Source organism: Populus nigra, chromosome 3 (assembly GCF_951802175.1).
Source record: "Populus nigra chromosome 3, ddPopNigr1.1, whole genome shotgun sequence".
In the NCBI taxonomy this organism is placed as follows: domain Eukaryota; kingdom Viridiplantae; phylum Streptophyta; class Magnoliopsida; order Malpighiales; family Salicaceae; genus Populus; species Populus nigra.
The window spans coordinates 20,257,078-20,274,376 of NC_084854.1; the positions used below are offsets into that span (position 1 = coordinate 20,257,078).

A 17,299-nucleotide genomic window follows, 5' to 3' on the forward strand; every position below is an offset into this window, starting at 1 on the left:
GATGCATGTATTTTAAGGTGCTTGAAGCCTTGAACTATATATGAATTTTTATTTGAAGCATGGATTTTTATTTTTTTAATGTATTTTAAAATTCCTTATGATTTTATAATTTTACGATCCGTTTTTACAATCCGAGTTTATTTTGCATTTTCCGTACCGTGTCAAAAATACATTTTTAACAACCTTAGTGTTGATTCTATTAAGAATAACCAATCAACAAAAAAAAATCCACTTTAGGAGGGACTAAACCTTTTCATAGACCATCGAAAGAAAAAACAAGTACCATATTGAGAAGGAGATGATAAGACCCCACACATGGACTTGACAATATACATCCTAATAGAGTTTGGCTTCTATATCAATTTATCCTTCACCTCACAAGATATTACCACTTTGGATAATAAATCAGATAAAAAGATTAATAGATTTCTCCTCCAATCTCCAAGGGGCCTTCTCCACTTAAACTTTTAAATCTAGACTAAATCATCTCATACACCTATATTTGCAATAGATGAATCTTTGTCCTTATTAGGGGTTATCATTTTCAGTTCGGTTCGGTTTTTACCTATAAAAACAACCAAACAAAAATTTGATCGTAGGTTTGGCCTGTTTACCTAAGTTTATGAGATTTTTTTTATTTTTTAAAATTGATTTTTTCTAGGGTTTATGGGCTTTTTAGTCTTTTAACTTCTTTTTGCACAATAAAATGAAATAAACATATTTTTTTAAGAAAAAAAAAGCTGGTTACATGTCACTTAGTATGTGTGAGCTAGGTACATGTTGCATATTTTGAGTAAAAAGATGCAATAATGGGATGATAGAACTTCTTCCAAAAGGGTCACAATGAAATTAGATCTCAAGTAAGAAATATTCTACTAGTGAACTTAAAAATCCTTGCGCCTTGGGCTCGAGCTAGTAAGCTCATACCTAATATATAGTTGGGGCTCAAAGAGCATAAGCTCAGGCATGGCAGCTTGAGCCCATACTAGGCATAGATGCATGGGCCCAGACAACATGCTCGAGCCTATTTTGTGATGGGCACACACCTATCCTATTGTGCATGTTGTCATGCCCAGTAGGTGTTGGGTATACACTCAGCGCCTAGTAGAGGGGCTGGGCACCTCAGCACCCCCTTGGACTTAGGCATGCACCCAAGCCCAACATGCTCAGGATCGGGAGCGCTTCTCGAGCCCAACATGCTTGGGTTCAAACAGTACACCTGAACCCATTTCTCACTTTAAATGAGCTGGAGCCCAACACCTTCCAAGGATTTTTTAGGGATTCCACACGAGTCTCTTAGTATTTTATATTGATCTAATATGTATTATTTTAAGTAGAATACAAGTTAAAATATCACAATAATGAAATTATATTTTAGCCCCTCCTCTCCATAAAAAAAACAAGATTTATGAGCTATAAATATGTTATGAATCCTTCAAGTCAAAGGTTCACAATCTCTTCATTCTTAACATTTTTAGCATACATATTTTCAGAGTCTATCTTTCTAAAATATCATTGTATTTTTTCTCTCTATAAAGTTACTGACCCATCAGAGAGTCTCCACGTCCATAATAGGGGACTTTTTGCAGGTGTCAACTACCAACTACCTGGTTTACTAGGCACCACTTGGTACTACCATAACTACCGATCACCAGATTTACTAGGCACCATCTACTACTAGCACAATTATCGATTATTTGGCTTACCGAGCACCACCTGCTGCCAGTTACCAACTCTTTAGGCTTTCTATATCAAGTCACTGGATACCATGATTACTTCTTTTTCTCTAGGTGCTTCACCTTGTAGGCACGTTTAGGAGTGAGTTTCAATTTTCTTTTTGTTAAAATTTGAAAATTGTTTTTGCTTCAAATTATTTTTTTAATGTTTTTGAATCATTTTGATGTATTGAGATTAAAATTAAATTATAAAAATAAAAAATATATATTATTTAAATGTTTTTTAAATAAAATATACATTAAAATACAATCACTGTCACATTTTCAAATAATTATTTATGATACCCTCCTGGGCTCACTCCCAGGGTAGAAAGTAACCTCAGGACCAGCAATGATTTCAAACACTAACAACACCAGCAAGCTACACCGAAAAGAACCAATCAAAACACAGTAATTAATTTTTTCTAAAAAAATAATAATAAAATGGACAGTACTTGGTAGAAATCAGCATAGGAGAGGATGGGTAACTGCCCCTTGATGGGCTCAAGGAGTCTGACAGCAATGTCGAGACCATTGTTAGCGCCATGTGCCAGCTCTGCCGAGTACCTCATGGTAACAAAGGGCCCACTGGTTTTTGTCTTAACACCGAAGGTTCCAGCTGAGTACCATCTGAATCATAACCACAACAACCAATCCGATCGGATCCGATCCAATCAAACATTTACATGGAAAGAGGAAAAAGAAAAGGAAAAATAGAAAGGGGAAGGGGAAGGGGAAGGGGAATGGGAATATACGCTAGACAAAGACTGAGATGAGCGCAGTTCATCTTAGCAATCAAGCTTCTCAGCTTCTTCTTGGCCTTTTCAACGGCTTTGCTGTAATCTTTTTATTTTGAATAGAATTGAAGATACTTATTTACAATAATACAATGAAAGTCTTGCAACATGAGGGAGGAAATTCATGAAAAAACATGCTGTCAACAATTAGCTAGCTTAGTGCAAAATGCCTACTTAACATGCGTGCAGGCTGGTGATCTCATCATAACTAGTATGGCAGCAGAGTGAGAAAGTGCTGCTAGAACAATAAACACTTGAAAAATCTGATGGCTGTGCCCTGCAATGACAAATGCACCAATATGGAGGTTAGATAAAAGAACCGTGGATTGGGGTTGCAATAGAAGGTATAATAGATGGGAGCAAGGAATGAAGAAACTATCACAAGGGAGATGCCAGCATAATCTAGGCGCCGAAAGAACAAATTGTAACGTTTGCTGCAGACCAAGCACACCATCGTCCCAGATAAGAAAACGAACCATGGCCATCTAGGAATACCATCACCAGAACCATCCTCTTTATGGTCAAGGGGCTGGATCCCGGGTTTCATGGGTCAATTTAGATTAATTCAAGTCAATCCGAATCAACTCGAAAAAATTAAAGTTTTAATATTTTATATAAAAAAATTAAAAAAAAATTCATGTAAATATAAGTTATACATATTCTAAATAATGAAGTTTAAAAAAATATTTTAAAAAGTTTTTTATCCCATATTAAAAAAATATTATGTTAAACTTTTAATTTTAAGTATTTAAACCAAAAAAATTTTTTATCCCACATTGAAAAAACATAACTTTTTTTTTAGAACATAGAGTATATATACTAAAAAGTTTCAAATCTCACATTGAAAAAGATAATTTTTTTCTTGGGAACATAGAGTATATATACTAATGAGTTTCAAATCTCACGTTTAAAAAAGATAACTATTTTCTTTCGAATATAAAATATATATATTAATAAGTTTCAAATCCTGTATTTGAAAAAAAAAAACACCTGATCTCGCAGGTTGTCCGGGTCACAAGTGGACCCGCCGGATCATCGAGTTTGAGGTTAATAACCATGCAGAAATCTATGTATAACCGTGAAATTTCACGGAAGAGTTGCCGAAATTGACTAGTTTTTCATATTTCCTTAAAATTAGGGTTGTGCTTTCACATCACCTGAAAGTTTGAAAAGTTAGATTATCTCAACCATTGAATGCAAAGTTTCTCCTCATTGTTTGGCTAATTGGCTCCATCATTAACTCTTGGATGGTGTGGATACTCCATTATAACTGACGAACATGAACAAGAAACTGTTGGGTGGAGATAAATACAGTTGCAATGTTATTCAGGATTGTCTTAATGGTGCGTCTCTTGGTTAGCTTAGCAATAGCAGCCTCTCAAGATCTCAACTTCACCTTCTCTGGCTTCCGATCCACTAATCTAAGCCTTGACGGCGTGGCTGAGTTAACCTCCAATGGCCTTTTGAGGCTAACCAATGAAACCTACAACCGAATGGGTCACGCCTTCTATCCAAACCCAGTAACCTTCAAGAACTCTATAAATAGCACTGCTTTCACCTTCTCCACTACCTTTGTTTTCGCTATCATACCTGAATATGCACGTTTTGGTGGCCATGGTATTGCCTTTGTCATTGCACCCACAAGAGGTCTCCCAGGAGCTCTTCCAAACCAGAACCTTGGTCTATTTAATAACACCAACAATGGGAATCCGACCAACCATGTTGTTGCTGTGGAGCTTGACACGATATACAGCACCGGGTTCAATGATATCGATGATAACCATGTTGGGATTGATATTAATGGTTTAGTGTCTGAACGATCTGCTCCAGCTGGATATTATTCTCAACTTAATGGTAAGCTCACAAACTTGACACTAATTAGTGGCCATCCAATGCAAGTTTGGATAGAATATGATGGCATGGAGAAGCAAATGAATGTCACTATAGCTCCGATTGATGTTGATAAACCCAGTAGACCACTTTTGACTCTGTCTCGTGATTTGTCGCCAATCTTAAACAGTAGTATGTATATCGGATTCTCATCATCCACCGGTTCTGTTTTCGCGTCCCAGTATGTGTTGGGTTGGAGCTTCAGGATGAATGGCCTAGCTGAAGCACTAAATATCTCTCGCCTTCCTAAACTTCCTCGGGTAGGACCAAAGAAGACATCCAAATTCTTAACCATTGGACTGCCTGTGCTTTGTTTAAGTTTGGTTTTAGTAGCAGTCTCGAGTATATCTTATTCCATACGAAGGACAAGGAAGTTTGCAGAAGTGCTAGAAGATTGGGAGCTTGACTATGGGCCTCACCGATTTAAATTCAAAGATCTTTATACTGCCACCAAAGGATTTAGAGACGAGGAGCTGTTGGGTAGTGGTGGATTTGGTAGAGTCTACAAAGGTGTCTTGCCAACCTCTAAGATTCAGATTGCAGTGAAAAGGGTGTCTCATGAATCAAGACAGGGGATGAGGGAATTTGTGGCGGAAATTGTCAGCATTGGTCGCCTTCGTCATCGGAATTTAGTCCCTCTCTTGGGGTACTGCCGGCGTAAAGGAGAGCTACTTTTGGTATATGACTACATGCCTAATGGAAGTTTAGACAAATACCTCTATGACAATCCAACAGTCGCTCTCAATTGGAGCCAAAGATTTAGAGTCATCAAAGGCGTAGCTTCAGGGCTATTATATCTACATGAAGAATGGGAGCAAGTTGTGGTTCATAGAGATGTCAAGGCTAGTAATGTCTTGCTAGATGGTGAATTGGATGGAAGATTAGGGGATTTTGGCCTTGCAAGATTGTATGACCATGGAACAGATCCTCAAACGACCCACGTTGTCGGAACTCTTGGGTATCTCGCACCTGAGCATGCACGAACTGGAAAGGCCACGACAAGCACTGATGTGTTCGCTTTTGGGGCCTTCCTGCTTGAGGTTGCTTCTGGTAGAAGGCCAATACAGCCAACTGAGGATATAATCTTGGTTGATTGGGTGTTTAGTCGATGGCTTGGAGGTGAAATTCTGGAGGCAAGGGATCCCAATTTGGGTACAGAATATATTGCAGAGGAAATGGAATTGGTATTGAAACTTGGTTTGATGTGCTCTCATTCTGAGCCTGCAGCAAGGCCAAGCATGCGCCAAGTAGTGCAGTTCTTAGAGGGGGATGTTCCTCTGCCTGACATTTCACCACTTTGTCTTTCTGCAAGTGGCCTAACATTTTCACATCGTGAAGGTTTTGATGACTTTGCCATTTCTTATCCTTCTTCTATGGACAAGGCATTTGCACATTCGTCCTCGGTTGCAGAGTCCCTCCTTTCAGGTGGCCGTTAATTATTACTTTTCTTGAAGGACCTTATCAAGAACTCATGTAAGATATTTTTGGTGAATCAGAGGAGTTCCTGTATGCAATACATTACCTTATGAGCGGGTTTTTTTAAAAAAAAAAGTTTAGTAAACTGCCTTTAGGAGATGTACATGAAAGATCACCTGCGAAACAATGATGCAAATTAAATCTAATGGATAACACAGTATCTCTCCCTTTAGTTTATGTTGATGAATCACATAAGAAAGCAAACATGGTAACAAATCATGAAGCATTTTACTAAGCATGAAGCAAGAGGTAATGTTTAAAAGACTAAGCATGAAGCATTTTACTAAGCATAGTTATAGTTGGAAGTAGTACAACAAGTTACTGAATTAATCTTCCAAGTAGCAAGTCTGTCTGTCAAAGAACCAATTTAAGTAATGGTTTTACAAAGAATCAGAGTGTTTTGAGGCATTGATTTTTGACCAACTTTATTCAAGTTGGCTAATTGTATAGTGAACACACTAGAGGTTAGTGGAGTGCAAGGATATCCCTTCTGATGGTCCATAATAACAGTAACATGGATGGATGGATGGCCTGAACTCAAAGACGAGTTCTCTCCAATATAGAAACATTTATGTAGAAGATTTTTTTTTTAATGTATAATTTTATGTTAACATGTATAAATTTTAATCCAATTGTTAGATCAATTGGAAATTTTGCTAAAAGCTTCTAGAGATCTTGGTTTTTTTTAGGGTTAAATTTTCTAGCAATCAGTGTCGAGAAAACTTTATGATAATGCTTAGAAGTTTCTATTTGAGATTTGCTATATTTTACTTAGTTTATTTAGGATTCTTTCTTCTATTTGATTTAGAAGTATTTTATTATTTTTTCAACTTTGTTTAAGACTTTTTACTAGTATAAAGCAACTTAAAAGAGCTATAATAGAGAGTTTTGATCAAAATATTTGTGTGGTGAAATATTTAGTAACAAAATTTCAAATTAGAGTTTGTGTTGTACATAATTTTTGTGTCGCTTGTTCTTCTAGCTTTCTTGTGTTGCTTCCTTTTGCTCTTAATGTGGAACTGGGCTTGGTGGGCACCATTCAATTGAATTTCAGGATCTCTTGGAATTCCTACTTGGAAGTGGGAATACATTCTGATACATACAGAAACTTCAGAGATGAAAAATCCCTCCTTGATAACAATATCCCATTCCACTCACTGATAAAAGTTTGCAAGAGTACTCTATTTCTTTATCATTTTGTTTCGGTTTATGCAAGCAAGTTCAGTTTAAGAGACCCTGAAATTTAAGAAACAAGACTTCCTTCTTACAACCCATAGTGAATGACATGAAAAGAGAAGAAAATGATATCACGCAACATTCACAGGCAAATTGACGTACCTATTACAAACACAAGGTAAACCACATAGCCAATCCAAGATCGACTTATAGACTCGGTACATTCTCATACACGAAAGCAAGATTAACCAATTCTAGGAGCTCTCTCGATTTTGCCTAAGGAGTCAACGTGTAATCGTACTCTATTCTGTCGAAAATCCATGGTCACAAAGCAATCAGGTTGAACAACTTGAATTTGAGCACCTGGCTTCTCCTCCTTTATCTTTCTTTCAGCTTCTTCCGCTGTTAAGCCAACTAACTCAGGCCATGTTGTTTTTGCAGCAGGATTTGATCCCAACCCGTACATTCCTAAAACTTGTCCAAAGTAAAGCATTCATAAATGGAAAACATAGATGTCATAATCGTGTGTAAGAAAAAAAGAAAAGAAAAGAAAATTAAAATATGCCATAATTGTTAGCAAATTAAAAATATTACTACTAGGAAACTAATGTTTAAGATTATCCGAATATAATGGTTTTGAATTACTGATAGAATCTTAGGTATATCATCCTTTCCCCTTGTTTTTCCAGAGAAACTATAGTTGTTAAAATCAGGACCGAATGGTCGGATCATATAAAATTAAGAACCTTCAAGACCTCGATGGAATAATATTTTTGGATCTCTGCCTTCGATCGTGATCGCCAGAATCACGTGATGGGACTTCTTACAAACAACAAAACATCAAAAAATGATTTTTCTTTGTACTTACTTGGCAAGGGTGGTACTGCTTGATCAGCAGGTGGTTCTTGAGGGGACTTGATCTGTTGATTTTCTTCGGTCATAGCAAAGCTCTGAACAGGAGGGGACAGCTGGTTTCCTTGTATTTGAGAGTGCCGATGAAATGAAAACAGCATACCCATTTATAGATCACACAACAAGGTCTCACTATTTCACTTTCTAGATGCAATTGAACACTCGGTTTTCCCGACATAAAATTTGAGCAGAACAAACAAAGGCACTATATTCTCCCATTTTGCGTCAAGTCCGTCCAAAAGCAAAAATATGACAAGAGATAACTACAAGTAAATCTCCAAACTATATAGGGTTAGTTTCAGTTAGTCCTCAAAGTTTAAAATTAATCTATTTTGCCCTGAACTATTGAGCATTATCCTTTTTGTCTCCCTAATCAGCACGCCTTGAAAGCAATCAACAAAATTAGTATATTACGCATGTCTTTTGTAGTTTCCTATTTTGCATCGACATCTATTTGAAATTCAATCTTAATTTCTTGCCACAACAAATATAAAAATGATTGAACATACTCGATTTTTATTATTATTATTATTATTATTTTGCAAAGACTTATAATTATAATTAGGTTTTATGCTTTGTTTGTTAGGAGGGTTGGAGGATGGATATGATCAGGGGAGGGACTAGTGAGGAAGCATTTAGTATCATTTGGCAAAAAGGATAAAAACATTAAAAAAAAAAGGATTGGAAGGTTCCTTCAATCCTTCCTCACTTATAATTTTCAATCCTTTTAATTTGGGTAGATTGACTCTTATCCTTTCATTCATTTATAATTTATGTGCTTGATATTAGCCTTTTACTGCACCTTATTTTAGCCATTTTAGTTTTGAGAGGCTAATTTAAGATAAAATAAAGAATTAATGCCTTTTGTTTTATTTTTTCAACTTTTGAAAACAAAATGTAAAAACCTATTCGTTTTTGTTTTTAAAAAAAATCACAAAAAAAGTAACAATACATTTTGATTTGGTTTTAAAAGTTTTCATAGTTGGATTTAGTACATCAACTTATGATTTGGTAGCTAGTTTGGATTCGATAAGTAAGCAAATGGGCTAGTTTTAAGTACAAAATAGATTCAAAATGTATTGTATCGAGCCACCTAGAGCTCGAACTTTGTCAGAGGCATCTAGAGGTCAAGCCAGGAAGAAGTCTTGAGCACTTATGATCAGTATAGGAAGCCTAAATAGTTAAGGTTGATTGGAGTGCAAGGTGCCCATTTGTTAGACGAGATTCAAGTTCTGGACGCCTAATGATCTACTAAGACGTGTTTAAAATTATAGTAATGATGATAGTTTAAAGTATTTTTTATTTAAAAATATATTAAAATATTTTTTTATTTTTTAAAATTATTGTTAATATCAGCATATCAAAATAATTTAAAAATATAAAATAATATTATTTTAACAAAAAAAAATTAAATTTTTAAAAAATATAGTTTGCACCTCATTATTCTTTTTAAATAATCCAATGCTCCAAGACTCAGGTAAGGGGTTGAGTCTGTTTTTGTTTATAAGCATAAGTAATAAAGCCTAAGAAAGGCACGAACCACAACCCATAAGGACACATGGAAACAATTACATCATAACTCAAAAGACCAAGCAAAAGAAAAAATCAATGTCATGCTCGATTCTATCTCTTATCAATTACCAACAGTCTGCTTCTTTAAGGCATAAACTCTATATCCCTCATAAATTAATGAAATCAAAATATCAACCTCAACTTCAAAGAAGCTAGAAACCTGAAAATCTCCATGGTGATCATAGCATATATAAGTAACCTGAAGAAAGAATTGTCAAAACCAAGTCACCAATTCATAATTTCTAGTAGCACTTTGTTTTGCAAGGGCATCTGTCATACCGTTACCCTCCCTTAAAATATGTGAATACTTTACCAGTCTTAAACCTGAAGAAAATCTAGATACAAGGATGAAAGCACATGGAATTTCTAGTCTATTAGACTCTTTAATCATCCAGTTGTTCACATTGGAAGAATCCGTTTCAATTATAATTTTTTTCCCTGTACATTTTTCTCTAGTAGATGATAGTTCAAATGTTTTAATCACTACAATTAGCTCTGCTTCATCGGAATGTTTAATCCTTACAGTATAGATCTATACATACATTGTACCATACCCTTATGATCTCGAAGAACACCCTCAATACCAGGATCACTAGGTTTTCTAGTGGAAGATTCATCCACATTCCATTTTAGCCGTTGATTTGCCCGTGAAGACCATATAATAAGAGGTCTAAAACTCTTAAGATTAGTCCATCTAACCAACCCATCAGCAGATATAAGCAAATCTAGGACACTAAATGAAAATTTAGAAAAAAAAATAGCTATTAACCACACATTAAGATAAGAAGAAACAAAGTATCATAATCTGGCTTCCTCTTTTTTTTTTTTTATTAAAGATCAGGTCATTACGAATGAGCTATAAAGACCATATAATCACAAAAAAAAAAAAAAAAAAAAAACGTAAGGTATACCTTCCTTTGAAATTTTCCTTCAACCATAACCTCTCATTGCTAAAGAAAATCTGAACTGCTTGGACACCACCGGGATAAGCCTCACCATTCCATGAATCTAGGCCAAATTTTCTAGTGGTTTTGACAATGAATAAGATGTTCCACTGACTCTTCATATCAAAGCTCAATAGTTCTAAATTTGAAAAATTGGAACAACTTTTTGAAAAGGTTTTGTGAGACTCATACGAAAAATATAGAAGTCCAAGCTTTTGTTAGGTAAAAACTGGTAGACCAATATCGTTTCATCTCTTTAAATGCCTCACTGGATTCTAGTGTTGAAGTTTCAAAACATCTTTTACTTCATTTTTTAACTCATCAAGTCCTTGTCTTGAACTATTAGAGAGCCTTTTGACAGCTATTTCTTATCCATGGATGTTCCACGCAAATAATGACTCGGCATCCTAAGAAAATCCTGTGTTGTATTTCTTAGAAGAATTTTTTCTTATTACTTAATTTGTTTTTAAAAAAAAAGCATGGTTTTTTTTTTCAGTTTGTTTTTTATAGAGTTATTCTAGTATTATAACCAAGGTTGTGAATTTTATGGATTAATATGAATTGACTTATTTGAATTGTTTTTTTTTAATTTATGTTCTTTTCAATTTTATAGTTCGACAATAGATTGATGAAGAACCAGTCTTTGAGTTTTTTTATTTGTTTTCTATATGATTGTCGCACCCGACATCGCGGCAGCCTACAAAATAGCAGCCCTAAAAAATTTACAGGTAAAAAACAGATTTCTAGCATCTTATTCTTTTAGGAGAAAAGATCTTATTTGAGGAGTCGCCACCTAGTATTATGGTCACTAGGAACCCTAACTGGTCAACAGAGATTATATGGTTTGGGATTGGTTACGTAAAAGGAAAAATATTATCACCTCTTAAACGTTCTGCCTAAAGCAAACTGCATTATTGGTTTTGTCTTCAATTGCTAAACATTTATTCGCTTATACTATGATGATTTGTTTATAATATTCCTGACTCTGACGCCAATGAATATTCAAGCTCGAATAATTCCAACTCTGGCGTTGGTAAAAATTCGTAGATACGAAGAAAAATTAGATCAATATTTTTTTATTCCCTACTCTAGCGCCAGTAAATAAATAAATAAAAATAAATTTATTTTTACGTATGCACATATTTTTTATTTTTTGTATCTAAATAAAATAAAATACGATGAATAAAAATAATAAAAATTTAAACCAATATTTTTATTCCTGACTCTGACGTTAGTGAATAAACCAATAAATTTACATTATTTTTATTCATGCATGCCCATTTTTTATTTTTTCTACCTTTTTTTATTGGATCCCAGCCCGTACATTCCTAAAACTTGTCCAAAGTAAAGCATTCATAAATGGAAAACATAGATGTCATAATCGTGTGTAAGAAAAAAAGAAAAGAAAAGAAAATTAAAATATGCCATAATTGTTAGCAAATTAAAAATATTACTACTAGGAAACTAATGTTTAAGATTATCCGAATATAATGGTTTTGAATTACTGATAGAATCTTAGGTATATCATCCTTTCCCCTTGTTTTTCCAGAGAAACTATAGTTGTTAAAATCAGGACCGAATGGTCGGATCATATAAAATTAAGAACCTTCAAGTCCTCGATGGAATAATATTTTTGGATCTCTGCCTTCGATCGTGATCGCCAGAATCACGTGATGGGACTTCTTACAAACAACAAAACATCAAAAAATTATTTTCTTTATACTTACTTGGCAAGGGTGGTACTGCTTGATCAGCAGGCGGTTCTTGAGGGGACTTGATCTGTTGATTTTCTTCGGTCATAGCAAAGCTCTGAACAGGAGTGCCGATGAAATGAAAGCAGCATACCCATTTATAGATCACACAACAAGGTTTCACTACTTCACTTTCTAGATGCAATTGAACACTCGGTTTTCCCGACATAAAATTTGAGCAGAACAAACAAAGGCACTATATTCTCCCATTTGGCGTCAAGTCCGTCCAAAACATTTGTAAGCAAAAACATGACAAGAGGTAACTACAAGTAAATCTCCCAACTTTATAGGGCCGTTAGTCCTCAAATTTTAAAATTGATCTATTTTCCCTGAACTATTTAGCATTATCCTTTTTGTCTCCCTAATCAGCACGCCTTGAAAGCAATCAACAAAATTAGTATATTACGCATGTCTTTTGTAGTTTCCTATTTTGCATCGACATCTATTTGAAATTCAACCTTAATTTCTTGCCACAATAAATATAAAAATGATTGAACATACTCGAATTTTTATTTTTTTTGCAAAGACTTATAATTATAATTAGGTTTTATACTTTGTTTGTCAGGAGGGTTGAAGGATGGATCAGAGGGGAGGGACTAGTGAGGAAGCATTTGGTATCATTTGGCAAAAGGGATAAAGACAAAAAAAAAAAAAAAACTAACAATTCATTTTGATTTCGTTTTAAAAGTTTTCATAGTTGGATTTAGTACCATCAACTTATGATTTGGTAGCAAGATTGGATTCGATACGTAAGGAAATGGGCTAGTAACAAGTCCTAGATAGATCAAAAAATGTATTGTGTCGAGCCACCTAAAGTTGAAGCCCGAACTTTGTCAAAGGCATCTGGAAAAAGTCTTGAGCACTTATGGTCAAGCCAAGAAAGAGTATAGGAAGCCTGAGTAGTTAACGTTGAGTATGAAAAAAATATTCAACTGTAACTCAAAACTATGCCTAACCGCGAAATTTCACAGAAGAGTTGCCGAAATTGACTAATCTTTCATAGTGCCTTAAAATAAGGGTTGTGCTTTCACATCAACCTGAAAGTTTGACAAGTTAGATTATCTCAACCATTGAATGGAAAGATTCTCGTCATTGTTTGGCTAATTGGCTCTATCATTAACACTTTGATGGCGTGGATACTCCATTATAACTGACAACATGAACAAGAAACTGGTTGGTAGAGACAGACACAGTTGCAATGTTATTCAGGATTGTCTTAATGGTGCGTGTCTTTTTTAGCTTAGCAATAGCAGCCTCTCAAGAACTGAACTTCAACTTCACCTACTCTGGCTTCCGATCCACTAATCTAAGCCTTGACGGCTTAGCTGAGTTAACCTCCAATGGCCTTTTGAGGCTAACCAATGAAACCAAGCAACGAACGAGTCACGCCTTCTATCCAAACCCAGTAACCTTCAAGAACTCTATAAATAGCACTGCTTTCACCTTCTCCACTACCTTTGTTTTCGCTATCATACCTGAATATGCAACTCTTGGTGGCCATGGTATTGCCTTTGTCATTGCACCCACAAGAGGTCTCCCAGGAGCTCTTCCAAGCCAGTACCTTGGTCTATTTAATAAGGCCAACAATGGGAATCAGACCAACCATGTTGTTGCTGTGGAGCTTGACACGATATACAGCAGCGAGTTCAATGATATCAATGATAACCATGTTGGGATTGATATTAATGGTTTAGAGTCTGTACAATCTGCTTCAGCAGGATATTATTCTCAACATAATGATAAGGTCACAAACTTGACACTAATTAGTGGCCATCCAATGCAAGTTTGGATGGAATATGATGGCAAGGAGAAGCAACTTGATGTCACTATAGCTCCGATTGATGTTGTTAAACCCAGTAGACCACTTTTGACTCTGTCTCGTGATTTGTCGCCAATCTTAAACAGTAGTATGTATATCGGATTCTCATCATCCACCGGTTCTGTTTTCACGTCCCATTATGTGCTGGGCTGGAGCTTCAAGATGAATGGCCTAGCTGAAGCACTAGATATCTCTCGCCTTCCTAAGCTTCCTCGAGTAGGACCAAAGAAGACATCCAAATTCTTAACCATTGCACTGCCTGTGCTTTGTTTAAGTTTGGTTTTAGTAGCAGTCTTGACTACATCTTATGCCATACGAAGGACAAGGAAGTTTGCAGAAGTGCTAGAAGATTGGGAGCTTGATTATGGGCCTCACCGATTTAAATACAAAGATCTTTATACTGCCACCAAAGGATTTAGAGACGAGGAGCTGTTGGGTAGTGGTGGGTTTGGTAGAGTCTACAAAGGTGTCTTGCCAACCTCTAAGATTCAGATTGCAGTGAAAAGGGTGTCTCATGAATCAAGACAGGGGATGAGGGAATTTGTGGCGGAAATTGTCAGCATTGGTCGCCTTCGTCACCGGAATTTAGTCCCTCTCTTGGGGTACTGCCGGCGTAAAGGAGAGCTACTTTTGGTATATGACTACATGCCTAATGGAAGTTTAGACAAATACCTCTATGACCAACCAACAGTCGCTCTCAATTGGAGCCAAAGATTTAGAGTCATCAAAGGCGTAGCTTCAGGGCTATTATATCTACATGAAGAATGGGAGCAAGTTGTGGTTCATAGAGATGTCAAGGCTAGTAATGTCTTGCTAGATGGTGAATTGAATGGAAGATTAGGGGATTTTGGCCTTGCAAGATTGTATGACCATGGAACAGATCCTCAAACGACCCACGTTGTCGGAACTCTTGGGTATCTCGCACCTGAACATGCACGAACTGGAAAGGCCACGACAAGCACTGATGTGTTCGCTTTTGGGGCTTTCGTGCTTGAGGTTGCTTCTGGTAGAAGGCCAATACAGCCAAATGAGGATATAATCTTGGTTGATTGGGTGTTTATTCGATGGCTTGGAGGTGAAATTCTGGAGGCAAGGGATCCCAATTTGGGTACAGAATATATTGCAGAGGAAATGGAATTGGTATTGAAACTTGGTTTGATGTGCTCTCATTCTGAGCCTGCAGCAAGGCCAAGCATGCGGCAAGTAGTGCAGTTCTTAGAGGAGGATGTTCCTCTGCCTGACATTTCACCACTTCGTCTTTCTGCAAGTGGCCTAACATTTTCACATCGTGAAGGTTTTGATGACTTTGCCAATTCTTATCCTTCTATGGACAAGGCATTTGCACATTCGTCCTCGGTTGCAGAGTCCCTCCTTTCAGGTGGCCGTTAATTCTTACTTTTCTTCAAGGACCTTGTTGAATTAATGTCTCAGAAGCTGCTGATGTGGAAGATGGAAGAGTTTAGAGTCAAATAAAACTCATCCTGGTTTGAAGTTTTAGAAGTTTGTTAGGATTTGCATAATCTTCTTTTCTGTTATGTAACAAACAGCAGCAGAGGAGTTCATGTAAAATCTATTCGGTGAATCAGAGGAGTTCCTGTATGCAATACATTACCTTATGAGTGGGTTTTTTTTTAAAAAAATATATTATGTAGTAAACTGCCTTTAGGAGATGTACATGAAAGATCACCTGCAAAAAAATTATGCAAATTAAATAAAACGCATAACACAGTATCTCTCCCTTTTGTTTATGTTGATATCACAAAAGAAAGCAAACATCGTAACAAATCATGAATCATTTATTTACTAAGCATGAAGCAGGAGGTAATGTTTAAAAGACATGCATAGTTATAGTTGGTAGCTCAGCAAGTTATCTAAATTAATCCGCAAGGGTTATCTATTTTATGGAAATAATTTAATTTAATAATTTAAATTATTAAATAACATCTTAAAATATGATTTATATTATCATCTAACATACTATTTCAAGTAAAAAAAATTTAAATTTGAAACTTACACAGATTCATATTCTCTTATACTTAATTTTTATTTTATAAATAGAGATGATGAGATTTAAACTTGTAACGGCTTGATCATTAAGACTCTAAACTCTGATAATATATCGAATAATTATTTTAATCTAATAACTTAAATATTAAATAAAATTTTAAAATATAATTTATATTATTTTCTAAATACGTTAAAACCCATGAGTTTTATAAATAGTCCAGCTCTGCATCAATTCTAACTAGCTACGTGTCAGGATTGAATACCACATGGCTGGAATTGACTCGACACCTAGCTAGTAACGTTACAACTAGTCGGGGTCAACCGAAACAACCTTTTCAATCATCACGATCACTCTTTCCCTAACCTGGAAGACACGCAACTCAATAAAACAGAGAAGACCACCACAATTACTTGCGTTGTTATTGTTTTCCTGTTTTGTAGCAGGAAATTAGGACAAACTAAACTGGTAGCACGCGTTACGTCTTACGCTATCGGTCAAAACTAGTATTTCTCAGCATAAAAATAGGTATTCGGGCAAACGTAAGTCATTTAAAAATATATAAAAAAAATAACTGAAACTCAGGTTATTAACTAACTCCATAGGATTCAATAAATTATGATCCTTTTGTCATACTGATTAGTCCACGTAACGCAGATTCTTCTCTAACTTAAATATCTGTTTATTTTTATATTTTAAAAATATTTTTAAAAAAAATTAATATTTTTTTATTTTTTTCTTCAAATTAATATTTTTTTAGTATTTTCAGTTTATTTTTCATGTGCTAATATAAAAATAATTTTAAAAAAATATATTATTTTGATACATTTTCAAGTAAAAAACACTTTAAAAAACAACTATAACCACATTCTTAAAATACTCTTAACATTACCCATAAATATTTCTAAAAGCCATCAGGTTATAATATATCCATAATCTGAGTGGTTAAAATTACGTTCATTAAATTTGAGATAAATAATTTAATTGATTAAATTTTAAATTTATTTTTTAGTAGTTATTAGTTTAAAAAATCTCATAATTATAAGAAATTTATATGGTTATTAATTTTAAAATTTTTAAAAATTAATTAAAATATACATAATTCAAATATCCTCAATTATCAAAGAACAAAATTACCTGCATCACTTGAACTGAAATCCACAGACGAAAGAAGATCACATTTCAATTTATTTTATTAAATATTTACATTAAATTTCCGGTTCATATATATATATATATATA

General features: G+C 35.0%; 3 protein-coding genes across 6 annotated transcripts; 2 read left to right on the forward strand and 1 right to left on the reverse strand.

Annotated features, from left to right (window-relative positions):
• Positions 1-3,760: 3,760 nt before the first annotated feature.
• LOC133688965 (L-type lectin-domain containing receptor kinase IV.1-like) lies at positions 3,761-5,928 on the forward strand. The gene has a single exon (XM_062108641.1). The coding sequence runs from the start codon at positions 3,832-3,834 to the stop codon at positions 5,836-5,838; it is 2,007 nt and encodes a 668-aa protein (XP_061964625.1). The 5' UTR covers positions 3,761-3,831; the 3' UTR covers positions 5,839-5,928.
• A 1,108-nt stretch (positions 5,929-7,036) lies between these two features.
• On the reverse strand, positions 7,037-12,296 carry LOC133688883 (subtilisin inhibitor CLSI-I-like). 4 transcript variants are annotated; one of them, XM_062108523.1, is made up of 2 exons: positions 12,210-12,296; positions 7,037-7,522 (listed from the first exon to the last, which is right to left on the reverse strand). In XM_062108523.1, exons 1-2 carry the CDS (start codon positions 12,280-12,282, stop codon positions 7,299-7,301), a joined length of 297 nt encoding a protein of 98 aa, XP_061964507.1. In that variant the 5' UTR covers positions 12,283-12,296; the 3' UTR covers positions 7,037-7,298. The 4 variants fall into 4 exon arrangements, with proteins under 4 accessions (XP_061964507.1, XP_061964506.1, XP_061964505.1 ...); XM_062108522.1 differs by having other exon boundaries at positions 7,037-7,528; XM_062108521.1 differs by lacking the exon at positions 12,210-12,296 and adding an exon at positions 7,923-9,264.
• Positions 12,297-13,218: 922 nt separating this feature from the next.
• Positions 13,219-15,668, forward strand: LOC133687944 (L-type lectin-domain containing receptor kinase IV.1-like). The gene has a single exon (XM_062107302.1). The coding sequence runs from the start codon at positions 13,432-13,434 to the stop codon at positions 15,439-15,441; it is 2,010 nt and encodes a 669-aa protein (XP_061963286.1). The 5' UTR covers positions 13,219-13,431; the 3' UTR covers positions 15,442-15,668.
• Positions 15,669-17,299: the final 1,631 nt, after the last annotated feature.